The 20858-nt window shown below is 35.9% G+C and overlaps 1 protein-coding gene across 2 annotated transcripts in view; it reads right to left on the bottom strand.

The window, feature by feature from the left end:
• BTBD9 (BTB domain containing 9) overlaps nt 1-20858 on the bottom strand; it is a 118726-nt gene that overhangs the window by 20734 nt on the left and 77134 nt on the right. For both annotated transcript variants that reach the window (XM_032684444.1, XM_032684445.1), the window contains exons 9-10: nt 15274-15463; nt 8378-8485 (exon numbers count right to left, since the gene is read on the bottom strand). In XM_032684444.1, the coding sequence (XP_032540335.1) occupies nt 8378-8485; nt 15274-15463 (298 nt within the window). The remainder of the gene's footprint in view (nt 1-8377; nt 8486-15273; nt 15464-20858) is intronic.

Below are 20858 nucleotides of genomic sequence, written 5' to 3'. Positions count from 1 at the left end.
AAGTGAACTAAGAAAGACAAAAGTAACAAATACAACTTTTGCTTCTCTTACTGTGTTACAGAACAGAAAAAAATGTAACTCCCTTACAATAGTGTCTGATAAACTAAATTCTAGTATTTAGATAGAAACTATATGCCTTGAAAATTTATATACGAAGAGCTGGGTAAAATTCACAAATACAATATGAAAAACAAAGGAAACATGACTCATGATTAAAGAGCACAAAACAAAGTCAAGCAAAACTTGCTTAAGTAGCAACCAAGGTAACAGAAAAAAGGTAGAATGATTTTATGTAGTTGAAGTATATGAAATCCATTAAGAAAGAAAAATTAGTTGACAAGCACAGAAGAAAAATAATATCATGAAATTAGGTAACACGATGTTCTGTACTGGTACTGAGAAAAAAAAATTTCCTTACTGTGGGAATTCAGTGTAATAGAAAAGCAAAGAGCAGAATGAAAGCACCATCCCTTGAAGTATATGAAAAAAACCTGACAACGAATTAATCTAAAAAAAATAAACCACATACCACATGGGGCAGAAATCCCCAAAGGATGAACCTAAAGATATAATAATTCTTCAGCTTTGTGATTCATGGTTATAATCTGTCCCTCTAAATACATTACTGTGAATAAATCAATGGTTTAATACTGCATAAATCTCAATGCAGGATATTTGTAACCCTAAAGACCATACCTGTTTTGGCCAGCATAATCAAATTTCATCGCTTTCCAGAGTTTTGATGAAATTAGATCCTGAATATCAACAACATAGTTAGGGCAAATCTCTGACATCTGACTGGTCTCCTGACTATACAAGATGTCAACAGTTGCTATATTATTCAATAACTTTTCCTGTAAGAAGGGGCTACAGACAAAATAGCAATTTACCATCTAGATCATGAACTCTTTCTTATTCATTAGTTTATTAGATTATCTTATGCAACAACAAATTTCAAAGTAAATGAATATGACCGCAAAACAACGGTTCAGGCATGACATATTCCTTTCTTATCTCAGGTAGAGAAATGCACCAGTGTCACAGGAGACATCTACAATCTGGGTAACTATTTTGTAGCAATATTTACTTATACAGGTGCTGAGAGTCTGCATGTGTGGGTATGTCTGCATGCATGTGGGTATGTGCATGCATGCACAGACATTTTTAGAAGAGAGGATTTATGACTGTGAAGGCAATCTAATGTACTGCCACAGGATCATTCCATGATATAAAAGCAGTAATCTGCACTGCTGAGTCCTTAACCAGACATAGCTGAAAATTTGTTTCTGTTACCATTGGGAAAAACCCCTTTGCTTAAAAGGATGCAAGACAGCAGCAGTATTCTTCTCCTAGTAAGAAAATTTGAATTTCTGTATCATTGAATAAAGTTAGCAATAGCTGGTGTAGACCTCTTAAGACCACAGGTTTTTGCAGAATTGCTTAATATTATAGATCAAACCGGGACCCAAATGTTTGGAGGGGGATATATAAGTATTCATAGCCTGTATGAACAATCAGTCACAGAGGAAGGATGACAGAATTTACAAATTCCTGAGAGAAGCAAGTCTATTTTCTACTGAAACGTCAATATGATAAGAAATAATTATAATAATTCTTGAAAGTAAATGAATGTTTGCTTTGACTTTTATTTTAAATAGAAGACTATGCAACGATATTTTGGACATACTAGATTATATCAGTAATACATACATCTATTTATATCATTAACTTAACAGCTTTTACTGGCCTCCAAAGAGACATTCAAGTCTTAGATAACATGGGGGAAAATTCCCTTATCTAAAAGAAACTGTGGGTATTATTAGGTATTGCTTATTCTCTCTGAGGCAGAACTGAGCTAACATCCAAACTGATGTTGGAGTTACTGTGGTGTTTTCTCCACTCTCCTCACAGTAATATGGATGAAGAGAAGCTGAGAACATGCCAGCCACGTGGCAAATGAGAGTAAAACAAAACTTTAATGCACATGGCACATGTAGAGCTGCAGTGAAACAAGTGCATGGAAAAACATTCAGGGGAGACTAAGACACTTTGCAACTCCTTGTTACACTGTTCAAGGCTTGTTCAAAAGATCCATGTATATCTGTGGCTGAAAAGCAAACACAGTGATCTGATGGTACAAGTGGAAAAAGAGAAAAGACAATTTGAAAACCTTCCTGTGATCCTGAATCACCACTAAGATACACAACTTCAGAGAAGCTAGATCTTTCTTCAATCAAGCTAGAATCATCTAAAATAAAAGCTAGCAAATGAAACATTAGATATAGAGTTTACACACTTCTGAGAGGCTCCTAATGCTCTGAAATGGAAACTCTGCTTTCTCTCCATGAAATCTTAATTCTTTGTGCTCAATAAGACAGGTCTGTGAAGCTGAAGTCTCTTCTTTTGCCTTATTAGAATCTTTCAAAATGTGAGCCTATAAACACAAGGAAAAATATGTTCTTCGATGCCTCTATCGTGCAGGGCTTAAAAGCTCAATAATTACACAAAATGACCCTTTATATCTGTCTAACTTACTCCAGTAGGCATTACTAGTGGCATAATGAACAGACTAATGAGAGCTCTTAGTTTATTTTTGTGAAGTGAGACTTGAAATTGAGCTTAACAATGTAGCAATTTCACAGACATCTTGCTTGAACATATTTCATCTTGCATTGCATGAATGTGGCTACAGTGAGTTAGGCAACCCTGGAGCAGGCATCTGGATCTCACAGAGTTGCTGTGAAATTTGCTTCATGTGAAGTATATTTGAACTATGGATGAACCATAGTTCAAATATACTCTGTTTGACAGAAGAGGTACAAGAACGGTTTTGCTGTGAAACCGACTTAATGCAAAATAGGATGAAGTACAGTCAAAATACTCTGTTTGACATCACAGGTACAAGAGCAGTTCCTTTTATCCTGGTTCCACCCCATCAATCAGGAGCTCAGGCGTGAGACAGAATTAAGGACTACACAAAAATTAGGAAAAATGTTATTTTCTTATTCTAGTATGACAGGCATGCAAAACTGATGGGAAGCATCAGAAAGACTGATGTAGGCATAGAGGCAGTTGGAAAGGCAAAAGATCTGAGAAATACTACAGCCATTTTATTATGAGAGAGAAGGCTTATGCAAGTGATTAAGGAGAAGAATGATGAATGAAAACAGATGTGAGGGAATTCTAGAGATGGGATCATACAGTGAAGTGAAGGAACTAGAAGAGTACAGGAGGAAAAAGCTACTATGTTTGTGGCTAAGTATAAGAAGCTACAAATGTAAGTAATGTGCCACATGCAGTTACGAGGAAAGGTATTCACACACTTCAAATATTATTTCTATAGCAGAAGAAATAATCATATCATGATAGATATTAAACTGGTTTCACAAAAGTACACCCAGAAAAAAAAAAAAAATCAAAACCCAAGTTTGCCACTAACATTCTTTAAAGCAGAAGTACTACAGAAAAGAAATTTTCAGAACTGAGATGAGATTCAGAATTTGAAATAGCTATTATAGAAGATAACAAACAATAGAAACATGAAATTAAGTTTGGAAGTTTTTAAACATTTATCAAAACAGCAATATATTCTGAATAACAAAAAAAATTTAAACAATATATAATGCTGTATGTTATAAACCTTCTGAAAATGAGGTAATGCCCACAAGAAAATCGTAAAACTCCCCAAACAGCCATATAGACAGGTGATACAAACTGCCTTGGAACTGTTGATCCATAAATAATATTCATTGTTTCCCAAATTCTATCAGAGTATTAGATCTTTTTTTCTTACTGGGGAATTGAACACGGTATGCCTGTTGCCAGTGTATTAGATCCATTTCACAACAACTACACAGGAGAACTTTAAAGAATGATACTGAGTTGACGAGCATTGTGATAGCCTGCTTTGTATTTGTCTTTGCAGGGTTTATTCTATCAGAAGCGTCATTAACTCTGAAGTCTGACTCTCCTACTGGCCTTTGGTATCTTCTGTTTTTCATTTGACTTTCAAACTCTGTCAGCAAATTCTTCGAACAAGTGCAAGTCTCTGTTGTTCAACACTAAGATGCTCGAGTCCACTTATAAGAAATGTTTTTAAAAATAGAAGGGAACATGACTGTTTCTCATTACTGTCATACTGTGTAGGGAGAAACAGCTTATTGTGGAAAAGAAAAAAAAAAGCCTCCACAGAGCATCTGAAAATTGTCAATTACACAACCAGTATGCATTAATTGGCTCGCACTTAGGGAAGGTACACAAGCTTCTCCTGTGAAGATAACAGACATCCAGTTTCTGTCTTCAGCCTTTTAAAACTGGGAGAAGAGAAGGTTAGGAGTAGCCTGTCAGTTCCTGCCTTTGAGAACTGAATTATTAATTTACACAAAAGACTACATTAAAAATGCCATTAAAACAACCCAAAGCAGTACACTGATAGTTTAAAGGGGAAGTTCACGCTTCAGTAATCTGCCAAAACCAATATATGCTGTTTAAACATAATTTAATTTTCTTTCTCATTGTTTTGTTTGCCACTTCCTGATCATCTAAGGTTGCCTGTCGAGGTCTCGTGTTTGGTACCCTTATGGTTCATCCTACTGCTTATGCCAGAGATTGAGCAAAATTACTTGGAAACCTCACAGGACACTTGCAAGACAGTGGGCTAATGACTTTCATAGAAGTCTGTAACTCCACTGCAAGACCAAGCAGACCAAAAGCCGGCAAAGGAAACACCTCTTATACATCTTTGAAGACAGGAAAGTGAATAGAAAATATTACTAGTAATCTAAATTTTCTCATTGTGAAAGCATTTTGTCTCTTTAAATGTGGGCTCCTGTGAAATTCTATGTTTTAACTCCATCTAAACTTTCATTTCCTACACTGAAAAGCAAGTTATTTTTCTGCAGTCTACTGCAGTATATTAAACACAAAACTAGTGCCAGAAAGGGTAAACTCAGGATTTCAAGACCTTATCAACCACTTATGTTGTACTCACATCTCCAGAACTTGGTAGAGAATCAGATGTAATTTGGAGCATACCTTTTAGAAAGAATTGGTATTTTAGCCTGACATGAATACATGTATAATGATTCTTAGTTGACTGTTGCTCTGAGAGGCACTTGTCAAACAGGCAATCATAGTCCCATGGAAGGACATATCTCCTCCTTGTCCAAGTGAAGACAATTTCGATACCAATACAGGATTAGTCCTTTTTGGGATGGTATGTCAAAGTATCAATCAAAAAAAATCAGGATTTGGCTGAGTCAAAAAATAGTTGCAAAATTGGACCACATCAGCAAAAGATATGTTCTGTTTCATCCAGGTGAGAGACGGGTGCAGCATTCAGAAACATACAATGAAGAAAGAGATGACTGTACTCTGGTTTCTATACCCCTTTATGCTCTAGTCTGGTTAAGGAAGATTACTGAATGCAGGTATCTTTGCCTAAACCTGACAGTGAGTCAAACCCAGGCACAGCACTTGAGTTTGATCCTTGCTTTTCCTTGGGAAGTCTGTGAATCACTAGACTAAAAGACATTCAGAGGTAGACTTCTCTCGAGCTGTGCTGTTTTCATAAAATACCAGTGTAATAGTGCTAAGAGGAAGGACAGACAGAAAAAAATCACGAAATCCCTTGCATCCAGCAGGACTATCTTTACTCTTATACTATGACAGTAAACCAGAAAAACTGTACCACCTCCACTTTACTAGTATCTGTTAATTTTGGTTAAAATCCAACTCTCTCCTCTGATTGTTTTTGCTGTTAAAATGATATAAAGTGAAAATAACTTTTTTGTTTTCATGGAAAAAACCCCCTCATGTTTTCAATTTGAGATTTTTTTTAAATTACAGAAACTAACCCAAAAAGTCACTTCACATATTCCTAGCAGTGACTGGTTCCATTTTTTTTCCTCCTCATCTTAATAGAGAGATCCTTAGATGTCTCTACTACCATATTGAAAGCTTACCTTACAATTTTAAGTGAGGACCTTCATTCAGTGCATGAGTCATTGAATGATATTGTTTCTTTCATTCTACATTCAACTGTTTCAAAGCACTAAGAATATGGCTTTCTAGGTCATAGTACTGTGTTTCAGTATTTTTCAGTAAAAAAAAAGGATGGTCCAGCTCTGACTGATCTTATAGATATTATAGTAAATATTTATTTTTCTATATGATATACATATACTTAGAGTTATCGACCTGCCATTACAATAAAAGTAATTTTTGAGATGAAATAATTTCAGCATTTCTGCAAATAATACCTGAAAATAAAATAACATATATTAAGTTTTCTGTGACTGCAAAAAAAGAAAAAAGTCCATTTCTCTGATCATAAAGGGCAAGAGATATAAATTGAACATGAAAAAGCACTGTCAAATGCAAAGAAATCACCTGAAAATTGATGGGCAGTGAACTCTGCAAGCTTTATGACCAGCCTTTGTATTTGTTTAGAGGAGATAGTTACAGACAGTGCTAGGACACTCTGTGTCTGCAGATTTCAAGATTAAAGGCTGGCTTTATGCCAGTTGAACACATATCTGTCAGAGCAAGAAGTTAGGCAAAATGCAATTCTCTAATCCACATGAAAATGGTTCCTGCAGCCATAGCTTTGAGAACTTCCAGAGCACCTGTGTTTTGAATCAACATTTTGAAGTATATCCCAATAAGGCAGCTATCTTTACTTCAGGTATGCATCTCTATTTGCCCAAGGTTAAGGCTTTAAAAAAACAAACAAACAAACAAAAAAGCGTGGTTAGAACACTGTGTGAAGATATTTGAACTGGGCAGTCAATCAGCAATTTCACCTGTGCTGTGCATACTTAAGCAAGTGCTTCTTTTGATTGTTATAGGCTTTTAGTATCAAAATGTTCAAGGAAAAAAATGCACAAAGATTCTTGAGTGTCTCTCCTTTGTGGTTTCAGCCTTTTAGTGCTCCCACTGCTGGAGGCAGACAAAAAGATGAATTTTATCTATTACGCTGAGATGTCTTTGAGAATGATTAAATCTTTAGTCTTCCTCCAGACCTGCAGGTAGAACACAGGTTTTCTGCTCATCAATACCCTGCCCTTTACAGACAGTGAAAGGACGTGTCAAGTTCTCCTTCACCAACACGTCTAGAGCACATTGTAAAGCATTTGAGTAGCACTGTTTGTTAAGAGATGGAATATAAACTTTAGAAAAATGTGTGTCAGCAGCATCGCTACAAAGGACTGAATAATTCCCTCACTTGATGTGACAAAGTGAGATACATCTCTGAATTTGTAAAATCAATTTTGTTTTGGTTGGCACAAATACAAGATGGGTGGGGGTGGATGACTTCAATTTTGTCCCAAGAAAGAAAGTATATCTTATATATCTTACAGAAAACTTACTCGGGGAAAAGGAGGAAAATAAGGCTTTTATAATTCTGAGCTTCCCTGGGGCTTAGTCAGGAAATCATGTCCTATCAACATTCACTGAATGCTGAGCATACCTGGTTTCTGGATACGTAATATATAAATTTGCAGACTGTCTTTTCAGTCCCATGACCAGCATCTAGGTCATTCTTTGCTCGGAATTAGAACTATATTCACATGGTTTAAGAAGGCTACCCATACTAAATTATTCATCCATATTAGAAGAATAGGTTTCATCAGCAGAAATTGCCGAAAAGCCAATGGAGAGTATACATGTGGAGAATATTCATGCCTGATTTCTCCTGATTTAATTATTCAAACGAAAATGAAACAGTTTTTCTCCTTTCTTTATCACTGTTTAAGAAGCATGTTTGTTCTATGGAAGGGTCCTGTTCGAAAACAGAGTGGTCAATGCATTAGTCAGGTACTCTGCTTTTGAACAGAGACAAGGGCAAGCTTTGGTAACTGTTTGGTCTGTTATGCTTTGGTCCCTGCCCTCACTCTCCCCACTCCCTTCAAATACCATACAATACATTTATGTGCTTTGACAGGGGAGAAAGACATTTTATTAACAAAATTGTTTACCAACTATACTCTCTTCCCTCTTTCCGCATTTCTCAAGGCAGGGTGATTTGACACCAGGGGTCACCATAAACATGTGAACTCCAGAAAAACATGGTTTAACTTCCACTGATCACAAAATCGAGGGTATGGTAGGCAGACTGTTTCTAAGAATGAATAATCCAACTGATTATCTGAAGATCCAGTACTGATGTGGTTCTTAAGAAATTGATTCTGGTCTGAAAGTCTAGATATTCAGTTACACTAGAAGCTGTTACCCTCTAAAGTTGTATTAATCTACAGGTTATGTAATGATCATTCTCTTCACAGTAACCTATATAAGTACTGAACAAAAAACCCACCAGAAAAACAAGTTTACAGTTCTTACTTTGTGCAAATAAGTGGAAAAAACCTGGACTCACTTGCAGGAAATTTTTGTGCGATCCACCACCATAGTCCACTGCTGCTGATTCGTAGAAACCTCAATGTAGTAGCTGTAACTCCGATCATCACAGTCCCAAAGTAGCAACCTAAGTATGAACAAGTTGTTGAATGATAAGTAGAACAAACATCAAACCAAGCTTCTTAAGTTTGCCAGTCCATTATTTTCTCCACTTAATCCTTTATAAATGTAACTGTTTCTTTTGCAATGTACCTCTAGCACTCAGGAAACTTTACTGTTTCTGCCATCTCAAACTAATGTGTCTCTATTCTTATTATCCTAAGGCCAGTAATAGGCTTACAGGCTTATAATAACCATCTTAAGAACATTAATCTATTACATTCATCCAATTACTTTCAAACATGAAATGAAGATCTGTCTCAAGAGGTCAGTTTAGGAGGGGACAGAAAAAAAGAATTGGGTGATTTAAAAGGATTAAGCTGTCTTCTTAACTGTATTCTCTTGGTTTTGGTAAATATATCATAAATATATTTAAAAAAAACCACCCCCCGAAATAATAAATATATTAAAAAAAAATGAGTAGGGAAAGGGGAATTCCCAGTCCTGGTTCATCAGAATATGACAAAAAAAGGCAATGAATTGTTAAACAAATTGCTAAAAAGGCAGAAGAAAAAGGAAGACCATAAAGGTCTCAAGGACTCATTCTGTACTTATTCTAACAAACACGCAGCTCTTCAGGAAGGGCACTAAATAACATATTGAATAGCCTTCGATTTCCATACTTGTCTTACAGAGAGGAAGACATAAAGTATCAGGGATGTTATTTATCTTAGGTACCGAAACACACATCTGGCCAATGTATCTTCTTTACTTTTCTTTATATGGGGATTATTGCCCTGTTGTAAGAGATATTTGGTCCAGAACTGGACACAGTACTTGAGGTGCAGCCTCACCAGTGATGAGTAGAGAGGCAAACAATTTAGTTTAGCACTTTTTTTTTTTTAGGTTTTGAAATCTCAGCATTCAAAACAGAATTAGGTCTAGTAGACAAGCAGATTCAAAATAAATTCCCTCGATGCTGAATCTAACTCATTAATATTATCAAAAATAATATGCTGTCAAAAATATCTTTAAGAAGCTAAAATAAACCACTTTTAACAGAAGTGTTTTAGAACATGTTAATACTGTCTATTTGCAAATTAAAAGATTCAGACCTGACTTAGTAAAAAATAAAAATAGTTGCCTGTGGCACCATGAAAGACTTCAAAAAAATCCCACACCCCAAAACAAAATCCCCCAACTTCAACCCCTCTCCTTCATCAAATCACCCTCATTCTGCTTTTCTATGGCTCGAAGATCACCAAATACTGAAGACACTGAATAAAGTGTATTTTCTTAAAAAAAAGGTTTACCGATTACAATCCTGTATTTGGTTAACTACTACTAATCAACAGATCCTGAATTGATTTAACATTTATATTTAAACCAAGTCTTCTTAATGATAAAAAGAGGGAAAAGTAAAAACATTCATAAATTTGTTTTCTTTCAAAAAGACTATTAAAATGTAGCTAATTATGCTTTTCAATAGAATCCTTTTATCATGGGGACTCAGTGTTGTTTCCTTGATCCTTGTTTTTCAAAGCTATGATCAAGAGTTTGAATATCAGAAGCACACTGGTGACTGTAATTTCAACTAACAATACTCTAATTAAAACACAACTGGCTTGGCTTCAGAGCAAAAGGCTAACAGGACATGTGTGTTACTTTCAAACACATGTATAATTGCTCTCTCCCGAAACAACCTAGCCCAAGTTAAATAGGTTTAGAAAAGCATATGGCTTAGAATTATTACAGAGCAAACAATGAGTAATTAAAGTTGGAGGAATCTTTCCCAAAGTGACTTAGCATGAATACTAAATGTAAATTTTTCTTTCTTCAGTGCTTGTGAAAGAAAATGAAAAGTTATTTCATCTCCAGTAGCTTTTTTAGGAAAGACTGGGGAAACTGACAAAAGAACCTATTTGGAATTTACTCTGCTTGAAAGCCTTTCTGTATAAGCAGCGAAAACCTTTCAGGTGACAACGTGAATATTCACCAGTGCACACAAAGCACAAAGGCCACTTTTTACACCAGGTATAATAGTATTTGCAATACATTCCAGGCAAATTACCAAGCTACTTTTGTAGAAAAGCTATGTTTTTCTAAGATAGATATTAATTGACAGGAAGAAGAATACTCCAGTCAAAAAGTCAGAACTATACCCACTGGAAATGCATCTGTTTATAGAAAAATTGCTCATGTTCTTAGGACTTTCCATATTAGAATAAAAAGTTAAATTAGCTCATTAGTAAATCTTCCCCTCAGGATTAAGAAGGAAAAGTCAAATGAAGATTTATCCAGCTTACACCCTGCAACATTGTGAGATTTAAACATATTTCTTCTTTGGGAATCTAGAGTCTAGGCCTGTAATTTAATATGACATCTTTATTTACATCACATGTTGACAATGCCTCACTTTATAAAACAAAAGCTTTTAAAATATAAATAAAACTTCATATTACAGGTGTGGGACACAGATTATATTGGCTACCTGTTACATAAAAAGATGCTGCAGCCCTTTTTAAAACAGTATATCCTTAAATGTCATGTGTTGCTCTATGATTGAATGTTCTGTGTTCCTACAAGCATTTTGTGCTGTCTCTGTTTGCTTTTTATTCCTAAATTTCTGTAAAAAAAGATCATCACTGCTTAGTTCAAACAGGTACTCAAGGTGTTAGCACAATACCAAACACTACTCGTTGTGCATCTGACAGGACAACATCTGTTTCCTGAATACTATTAAGTCACTATTTAAATGTATGGCATAAATATTTGATCATACTTTGTTCATAAACCACTCGCACACCTTAGAAACCCAAAAGACAGAAATTAAAACATGAGGTAGCGACACTTCTTGAAAGATTAAGAAAAAGAAAGAAAACCCGAAACCACATGGGAGGAGTTTTCTTATACAACATTTCTGGCATTTTTGCCTCTGGATGTCTATAAACCTCTTCAGTTTTGTGCAGATATTTATGTTTCAGTAGTTATCCTGCAAGAAACCAGTCCTTCAGGATCTTACAGAGGAGATAAAATTCCTGCACATTTGCTAAGTGTTCCTATGATCATTCATTCTGAGCTATGATTTCACTCTCAAGTCAGACAAACACAGAAAAGGAGCAGCAAAGAAAGAAAAGCTTCCTAAGCAGAAGTGGTATGGAAAATTAGAAAGCATAAGAGATGTACATTATGATGGTACAAGTAAAAATTCATTGATATTGTTTGTTAATTTAAGAATTACTCCGAATATGAAAAGCTACCATATTAGCAATAAAGTCTTCAAATAGATTAAACTTGGATAAGTGGTTAATGTACTACTTTTCTAAAGACGCAAAATATTTCCATTTATTCTAACAAAAAAACCCACTGTTACAGAATAATTCTGTCTCCCTCCATACCATAACAAATCCCATTTTATGTTTTGTTTTCTTTCTTTTTTTTTTTAAATTCATAGGAAAAATCAGGCAAAGACCATAGTGCAATAGTATTATATTTCTATTCCAGATAAATGTAGGGAGAGTTAGAGAGTTATTGTGATGTGGCAGCCATTTCAATATTAAAGTTTTAGCCATTAGTTAAAATATGTTTAGTATGTTGCACACAACAATCACTATCTTTCTCTTCCTAATTAAATACTTTTACTGTCATTGATAAGAAAGGGTCTTTTCACAGAAGAAAAGAAGAAGGTTATTTTGTGTCCAGACAGGCAACTATGTGGAAAAACTACCTAACCTAGCATTTTCTCTGTTAACTGTTCCAAATATCTTGTAAGCTGTTCTGAGTATTAATAAAAGAATAAACCTCTTAAATTATTTTTAAAAAATTTTGTAATCTAAAAGATAATATTCAGTTACAATTATTTTTTTAAAAAATCACAGAATCATAGAACAGTTTGGGTTGAAAGGGACTTTTAAAGGTCATCTAGTCCAACCTCCATGTTTTCCAAGTCTTCCCTATTACGAAATACTACTGAGAACTGACTGTCATTACATCTTTTCAGAATTACTGAGTAAATTTTGATATGTAAGTCAAGAGCTCCAAATTTATATACAAATACCTGAAAAAGTATTCAATATTAACAAACTTTCAACACAGTCTCCCATAGCATTCCTGAGTCAAATTGAACAGAAGATACCATAAGTTGCCTATGTGCCTTCTCAGCAATGAAGCATGTGGAGCTGTAGCAACAGGAACTGAGCCAGCTAAACCATGGAAAGAGATGATTCTCCTCCACTTGACACTTGTTAGATCATACCTGGCATACTGAGTCCCATTTTGGATCCAAATACAAGTGACTGATCTGAACAATTACAGCAGAGGACCATCAGAATGGTCATGAAGTTGGAGCACACTGTGCAAGAGGCTGTGGAAATTGGCTTGTTTAGCCTAAGAAGGCCTAGGCTTGGGAAGGAACCTAACAGCACTTGCCAATACCTAAGAGCAGGTTATCATGGGCTACCCAGAGAAGTTGTGGAATTTCCTTCCTTGGAGGTTTTCAAGACCTGAGTGCATAAAGCCCTGAGTAGTATGTTCTTTTTTCATAGATTACACTCCTTTGCAAAACAAGCTGGGTTAGATGTCTTCTTCCTCAAGTCCCTTCCAACGTGAAGGGTGCTACGATTCTAGGACAATGAATGACTTTGTCAGAAAGCATGCACACAAATATATACTCTCAAAACATTAAACTCTCTGTGCATTTCTAAGGCATATTTGAGTACCAAGAGTTCTTTTGTTTTTTTCATACTCAGAATTTAGTTGTCATGGTAACATATTCTGTCTTGGAGCCTCTCACCAGTGATATTCTGATTTCTACAGACTAAAAGCAGATACCACTCTGTTTTCAAAGGCTCATGTATTTACCCTCTTTGAAACAAATATATTCAACGGCACATTTGTGTTTCTGAACTAAAAAGATATGTACTTTAATTCCTAATTATTCATTTAGAATCCAAACCCACAGGCAGATTTCTGTCTCTAGGCAATGCAGGTAGCCTCCTCTGTCAAAAGATATCCCAGATGATAACATCGTTGTTTTCTTAAAGTAAGCTATTCATCTGGTTTGTACTATACATGCAGGAAAACTGACAGAGAAAGATGAGATTCTCATCTTGTAGCTGTACAATGCAATACCACATAAATCACTAAATGCCTATTAGTTTTAAATTGTGTAATGTTTGGGTTATTTTTTTTAATTTGCTCTACACCCTTGCTGATTATATAATTATCATTTCTTGGCAACCAAAAGTCTAGTTCACCCAACTCACTATTTAATAATAAGACTTATTAAAAATCTTCTCTTAAGAATAAACACTAGCATAGTATTGAACATAGGAAAGTCAGACTTTCTTCACTGACTGGAAAATATGATACAATTCACCAATTGAAATGTAGCAGAAAACAGTAAGGATGGAAGACAGATTATGAACTGAGAAACTATGAATATTGGTTATTGTCTTACTCCTTCATGTGGTCAAAGCCTTTGCTGCTTTAAGTTTACAGTGGTAGGAAAATGACATAAGTACGTTTCATTTATCTATTTTAAGAAATGTTAGTAGTGCATTTTCCTGGTTTTCTAATTGAGATGCAATACTTAATTGAACGTTAAAAACATCAAACTGAAAGGCATAAAACACTGAGTGTGGAAAGTTTCCAAATACACTTATTCAACTTGTTTCAGCAAGAACAAAGCCAAACTTGGATTATGCATAACATCTATAGCTAGCACGTAGGTAAAACACTACTTTTGTTAGGTTACGGATTTGCCTGGATGTTTGATTTTAAACTTTATCTTAAAAGTTTTACATCCGTCATAACAATGCCAAAGGCCAAACCCAAACCGCACAAAACAGAAATTATGAAGTTACAAAAGAGCTTTCAAGTCTCACTTGGTTCATCAGTCAGTTTGAAGAGGCAGCTCTAACAGGCGGACCGCACTGAGCTCCTAGAAATACGTACCTATGTGCGTGATCTCTGTTGCAAGCCATACTCACCTGGGGTTTCAATCTTTGCTCACTGGTACTCCGAACTTCAGAAATCTTTCCCTTTTTTTCATTGCCACAAAGCATACGAATTACATCCCTGACTACGTATTCTAAATTTACAAAGAACATGATGCCATAAAGACAAGGTTTTGCATGCTGATTTTATGAAACAAAAACCGCAAACACTCCTAGTCAGAATCTGAAGTTTGCAAGATTATTTTTGTCTTCACCTCTGAAAAATCCCACTCTCCAATCTATTTCCTGAGTATCTATGTTAACCAAAAGTTTGATCTTCATATGTATACAGACATTCGCTGTAGAAAGAGCCCAACGAACTTCAATCCAAATCTAAACACATTCATTAATCCAGCACTGTAAAGGAATAGTCAGGTTACTGTACCTTTATTATACCATTCATGTTCAAGTAAGAACTAGCACTAATTGTATAGTGAAAAGGAAATCTGGCTGACTGGAGGTGATGATTTTGTTCAATAAAATTCTTTTCACAATGAAGTGGATAAGAGGAATTGCACCTACTTAACTAAAAGTGAGATAGTAATTAAATTCTATTTTAACATAAGTATATAACTTTAATCTTACAATTTCACTGTTACTATTATTATGCCTCTGTAATGCAACATTTTCAGGAATTGCACTGCTGTATCTCAACAAATAATTCACACATTTAATTTTTTAACACACCTATCATACGGAAGTAAGAAGCCAAATTACAACGACTAAACTAGTCCCCTAATTGATGTTGTTTCCAAATGTCATATATTCTATTAAAAGTTTCACTGCGGCCTTTAATTTGGAGAAAAATAAACCTTCTTACCGTATTGATCCAATCATGTAGGGCTGTGCTAGCTGTACTACAATAGCGCCGCTCCCAAGCTGATGGCATGTGTATCCAGAATCCCAGTCATAGTTTTTTGTGTCTCCATTCAATAAGGCATTACGACTGCGACTTACACCCTCAATCACACTGGCACAGTCTGCAATCGTTGCAACATTTTCAGTGGGAACTGTGAATTAAAAACATAAAGATGACAGAAATACAGTCAGAAAACAGCTCAGATACCAGTGGACTTTATTGTTGGGAAAAGATTGGTTAAAAAAGAGAAAATTCAAAGTATGATCAACAGAAGGAAATTTAACTCATAGAACATGAACTATGAACAAGTGGTACAGACAACTTTTACAGCACTGATCCCAGAATAGCCTGGTAAACTAACATATGGATTTCAGTCTTGGTGATATGAAAGCACTCTTTTAATACAACTGGGAAAAAACATCTTGTCCAGCAAAAGTTTAGAAATTTTAAAACAATTTCTTCCTGTTTTCATGATGAAACTTCCCTCTCTACTGCCAAAAGAACAAATGAATAGAGACAAAGAAAAAATTGGGAGATAATTTAAAGCACTGATCTGGGCTGTAGGAAGTCAGGACTCAAATTCTTCAAAACTGGGGCTTGAAGTCTCACACCTCAGGAGACTATTCTCAACATGTACCTGTTGGTACCTCTGACAGTCTCTCTGTCTGTGATGAGAAATTGCACCCCAAGCTTAAAAAATGAATTTTTTTTTAATATTTATAAAATCCTTCAATATCCGTACTGGACTACAAGAGAAAAGGAGAGACTAATAGGTCTGTAAGACAATGGAACAGCAAATGCCAAGTATTTCTCATTCAGCCAAGAGACAGGAAAAATGTATGACTGAATGCCACAAAAACCCCTATAATATTCCAACAGAATATAAAATAAACTACTTCGAACCCATCCTCTTGAAAAAAGGAGGGCCAGAACACAGGATAATGATTTCCCTTCAGGACAGAGTGATGGAATTATACTCTCCCCATTAATGTCATCAAAGATCCTTGCTGGATAACTCTTTCTTCTATCCTATAAGCAGCCATAAAAAATGCCAGTATGCAGTACTGTTATACCAAAGAAAGCTGAAGGCACTACTGCAACTATCAAATTTGGCCTCTTTCATTCACCTGATATGCAGTTACTGGAATATTATTACAGGGAAAACAAGCAAGTTAGGAAACTCAAAGAATTTTCAAATCAGTAAAAGCATTCCTGGGAAAATGGAAGGAGGGAGTTTAATTAAAAAAAAAAAGGCAGATTACAATTCTAATTGCACAGGCCAGTGCTAAACTGCTACCTTATGCTGCAACATCTATAATGAACTCTTTCACCTCTACAGCCCCTCTTACAATCAGTGTACATATCCAACACTGTGGTCTATGCATCAGCATCATCTAACACTCTAGACTAGAAACTGCTGTTAGAAATCAAAATATATAAAAGGTGATATAACCTTTTACTAGGCATTTTTAGAAGTAGAGGAACAGAAGGTACTGGGCAATAAAAAAAAGTGTAGTGCTCAGAATTGTTATTCTTCAGCAAAGGATGTAACTTCAGTGTTGGTTTCTAGAAAACTTTCCAAGGAATGCTCTTCTTATACTCACTTAGTCCTGCTTAATCTGATTTACAACCCATGCTAAGTAGTTTACTCTCTCCTTTCAAATCAAACAGAATTCATCATACAGTTAGAACTTGACATAATTTCAGCAATTTCAAAGATCAAGACAACAGCAGCTATTCTGGGAACACACGGTAAGAGGGAGGTATTCTTCCAGCACTGTTTTACAAGTGCTTCAACGGTTGTTTTTCAAATGACATATTATTTCCCTTTGTTAACATTTGATCAAGTATGGCACTTTCCAATTGTAATTCAGAGAGAATCCTAAGCTTTTTGAATGTCACCTTCCAGCAAGATGACAGATAACATAAAACCCCCAAAACTATTGGGTTTATGCCCCAAGCTATATGCCCCAATCACGTCCAGCACTTTCCTAAAAAGCTCAGTTTCTAGCTAACCTCCTCAGCTTCTAAAACTCTCTCTATTCCCTCTCTCAATCAAAAAATTAAAATTAACAAGGCTGAAAAATATGCCCTCTGAACATGTGAAAATCAAGATTGCCTGTTGAGCCTTTGTTTTTTGGAGGGAAAATGTTAGAAGCACTGATTGTTCATCTAAATGACAATAAGAACTCTTTCAGCACAGGCTGTATTAAAAAAGAATCTGAGATTTTGTGTATCATCCTCTGATAAAGGACAAACAACCTGCACCATTTTTAAGCCTGCTGTACACGGATAACTTTATCACATGCTTTTAATAGCTGTCTGTAAAATATGTATTAAAATACTACAACATCTGAAAATGACTGAAACATAGCTATTTGAAACTTCAGAGCTATTGTATGAGTCTCCAGCACGCAAAAAAGAGATAATTTTCCACAAAGAGCTGGGATTCTGTGTTTTAAGTGGGCTACTGGTGTCAGGAGCATAATCTTAGGACAACCACCAACGAAACAAAACACTGTAAAACACACCCTGGGAGGAAAAAGTGCAAGTTTGTTGCCAAGTAATAATCCAAGGCAGTGGAAAAGCAACCATTTCTGAAAAATCTACTGTGCTATCAAATGTACTATCATCTCTGTTTGCTCATAAAAAAATTACTAAACCCAGCACATTATTATTCCAGAAATCTCTTGATTCCCCTATCATATCCCCTGCTGAAGAGAGGCATTCAACAATTCCCAAATTCTTGTAGGGGAGCAGGTGGTAGACATTAGAAGTACTTCACTGGGAACAATCTGAGTAAAACAAAGACTAACAATGCAAACTAAAAGTACTAGCATTGAAATAAAGTTTGCCTTGACTTCCTTTTCTTACCCTCCTCTCCAGGAGTAAGGGAACTTCTTTGAGTATCCATTTTATATAGGCTTTAAAGCATCTTCTACATATGGCTGCTTTTTGTAGGAAGAGGAAGATATTAAAATCTTGATTAAAAAAAAAAGAGTAAAAGATGAAGTGTCAAAATCAATGTTCATGTTGAAGCTCCATGGCATATTGCAGACACACTCCGAGCAATGTAAGGTATTAACTGAATGCAGTGCAGCTCAGTTCATCCACTATTTTGCCTGCATGCCCTCTGAGCATCATCCCGCTCTTTCTCACATCTAGATTTCTGCACTAATCCATGACCTCCTATGAAGATGTTACCCTGATTAGTCAAACTCTTAACAACCACGCAGAAATTGTCTTGGTGTGTTTTTAACATAATTCTGTGGTCTTCCCTACATTAGCTAATTAGAAAGTGACTCCAACTAATTGAAGTGTGCAGAATGTTCCATACTGTTTCTTTTCTCTAGGGGGTCTGCCACTCCCTATTTCGGATGTTCATTATCATCTTTTATATCTGCTTGATAAATTTATTAAAAATACCATCTGGTGGGGACTCTGCTCTCTGCTGTATTTTAAAGTCTTCTGGTTCTCTGTCTTTTTCCCGTTAGAATTTCTGCTTCAATTTAGGTCACTTGTTTACAAAAACATACTGTCAAACCCAACAGTCTTGTTTCTACTTTTTTTTAAATCTATCAGCTATCCAGTTTTTACAGTAACCAGTATTGTAAGAGAAAACAAAAGAGGAGATTACAAATATGGAAATTGCTTTTTCCCCCACTGTTCATACAGCAGTTTTGCCCTGAAAAGTCTGATTTGCTTTTATGGAACAGAAAAGATGTGTGTGAGTAAAGCATATACATTCTGTAAGCAAACAAAAGGAAAAGATGATTGAGGTTACAGGACAGCAGGAGCAAACATTTATTAAAACTTACTTTCTTGTCTCCTGGTCTTATGTTGTAGTATAGAGCAATGAACATCTGGCAGTATATTTAATGCTTGTAATAGTATTTTTGTACAGAATTGTAATTTTCAAGTCATGGCCTAAGGGTCATCTATACTGGTTATATTTAAAGATAAGGTAGATATGTTATTCAACTGTCCTTAGAGATCCTGCACGACAAAATGTACCAGAAGTGTGTTGTAGCCTCAGTCATACTTACTTATCACTCCTTAAGCTTTTTGCTTTTTCTTTTTAGCATACTTGATTTTTCATAGGAATTTTTTTTTCCCTGAAGTACTGAGAAAAAAATTTAATGCAGCTGCTGCCAACTGCCTTCCACATCTGAGCGTAGGGTATTCCCTTTTCTCTCCCATTCTGGACAGGTCAGCTTTTGCTTTCTGTCCATCCACTGTAACTGAACTACAATCAACTGGCTAATGTGGGTGGGTGGGGAAATAACAGAAAATCCTCAAATAACTTTTTGCAGTACAGGAAGGAAGTACAGTACAGTGGGTTTCTGTACCAGTTCAAAAAACCAGCCATTAATGACCCTTAAAACAACTACTAAAACAAACAGGGAGACAGCAGATCTACTGTCTCTCTGTTTATTAGGAAAGGAACAGAAGAATAGGAAGGCAGCAATTTCAAGTATTATGGACTGTTGAATACATTTATACTGCACTCCAGACAACAGTCAAAGGTTCTCAGCTAAAGTATCACTGCAACTGTGATAGGCTGAAACGTCAGTAATGTCTTGAACATCGTCAAAATCCTAGAAAGACCTTTTGTCAAACTGCAAAGAAGCAACTGCCTGTCTGTGACCACCAAGCACCCTCCCCTCCCAATGTCTCCTGATTGGAATTTGGACTGTGACTGGGGACTTGAGCTAAGACTGCTGTCTAGTCATCTCAAGTCTGAGGAGAAGTAAACCAGGTTCAGGAAAGAAGAATTTATTTGTGTTAAGAATCAGCCCTAGCTGGTCTCAGGGGGTGGTGGAGAAGGGTTTTGGGTGTGTGATGGTGAAATCTCTCCACACCAAACCAAAGGAGTAAACACCCCTGTTCTGGGAAGACCATGTACACATGGGACACTCACATGAAAGGCAGCTGATAAGGGGTCATAAACCATCAAAGACCCCCAAAGCCACCCCCAACTATTCCTGAGGCCTTCTCTACCACCAGAGGACTGCATGTGAATCAAGTAAGGCAACAAATCCAGTGCCTGTCCCAAAAGACCGCAAAGCTTCCTTCCGACCCTCAGGGGAGGTGCCTGGGCATCTCCTGAACATATATTAATCCATTAGAGGCTATGTTTTTCAGGACCCTCATCACCATAAAGAGCAGAAGGACTGGACCGATGGGACACTGCTGGGTTCCACAGTGGTGATACCTTTTCTATTTTAATCTCTCTCTGTTTTTTTCTTCCCCTGCCTCCGTTTTCCTATTTCTTTCTATCTCTCTTTCTCTGCCTCACATTTACCATTAAATAAAACTCATAATATTGACTTCGGCATCTGGTCTTGTTTGCACCTAAATTTGGGTGCATTTCTAATAATTTCTATATAATTTTAATTTCTAATAATTTTAATAACTGGATCATAACAGCAACACAACTGTTCATTTTACTCAATTCTATTTGGAAACTTACAAAATCATCACTTTGAAGAAATTCGGAACAAAAAATTATACCGGAATGAATAAATTTCTGTTTTAGTTAATAT

The sequence above is a fragment of the Chiroxiphia lanceolata genome, chromosome 3 (assembly GCF_009829145.1).
Source record: "Chiroxiphia lanceolata isolate bChiLan1 chromosome 3, bChiLan1.pri, whole genome shotgun sequence".
NCBI classification, from domain to species: domain Eukaryota; kingdom Metazoa; phylum Chordata; class Aves; order Passeriformes; family Pipridae; genus Chiroxiphia; species Chiroxiphia lanceolata.
Note: the sequence above shows the minus strand (reverse complement) of the source record. Positions and strands in the feature narration are given on the sequence as shown.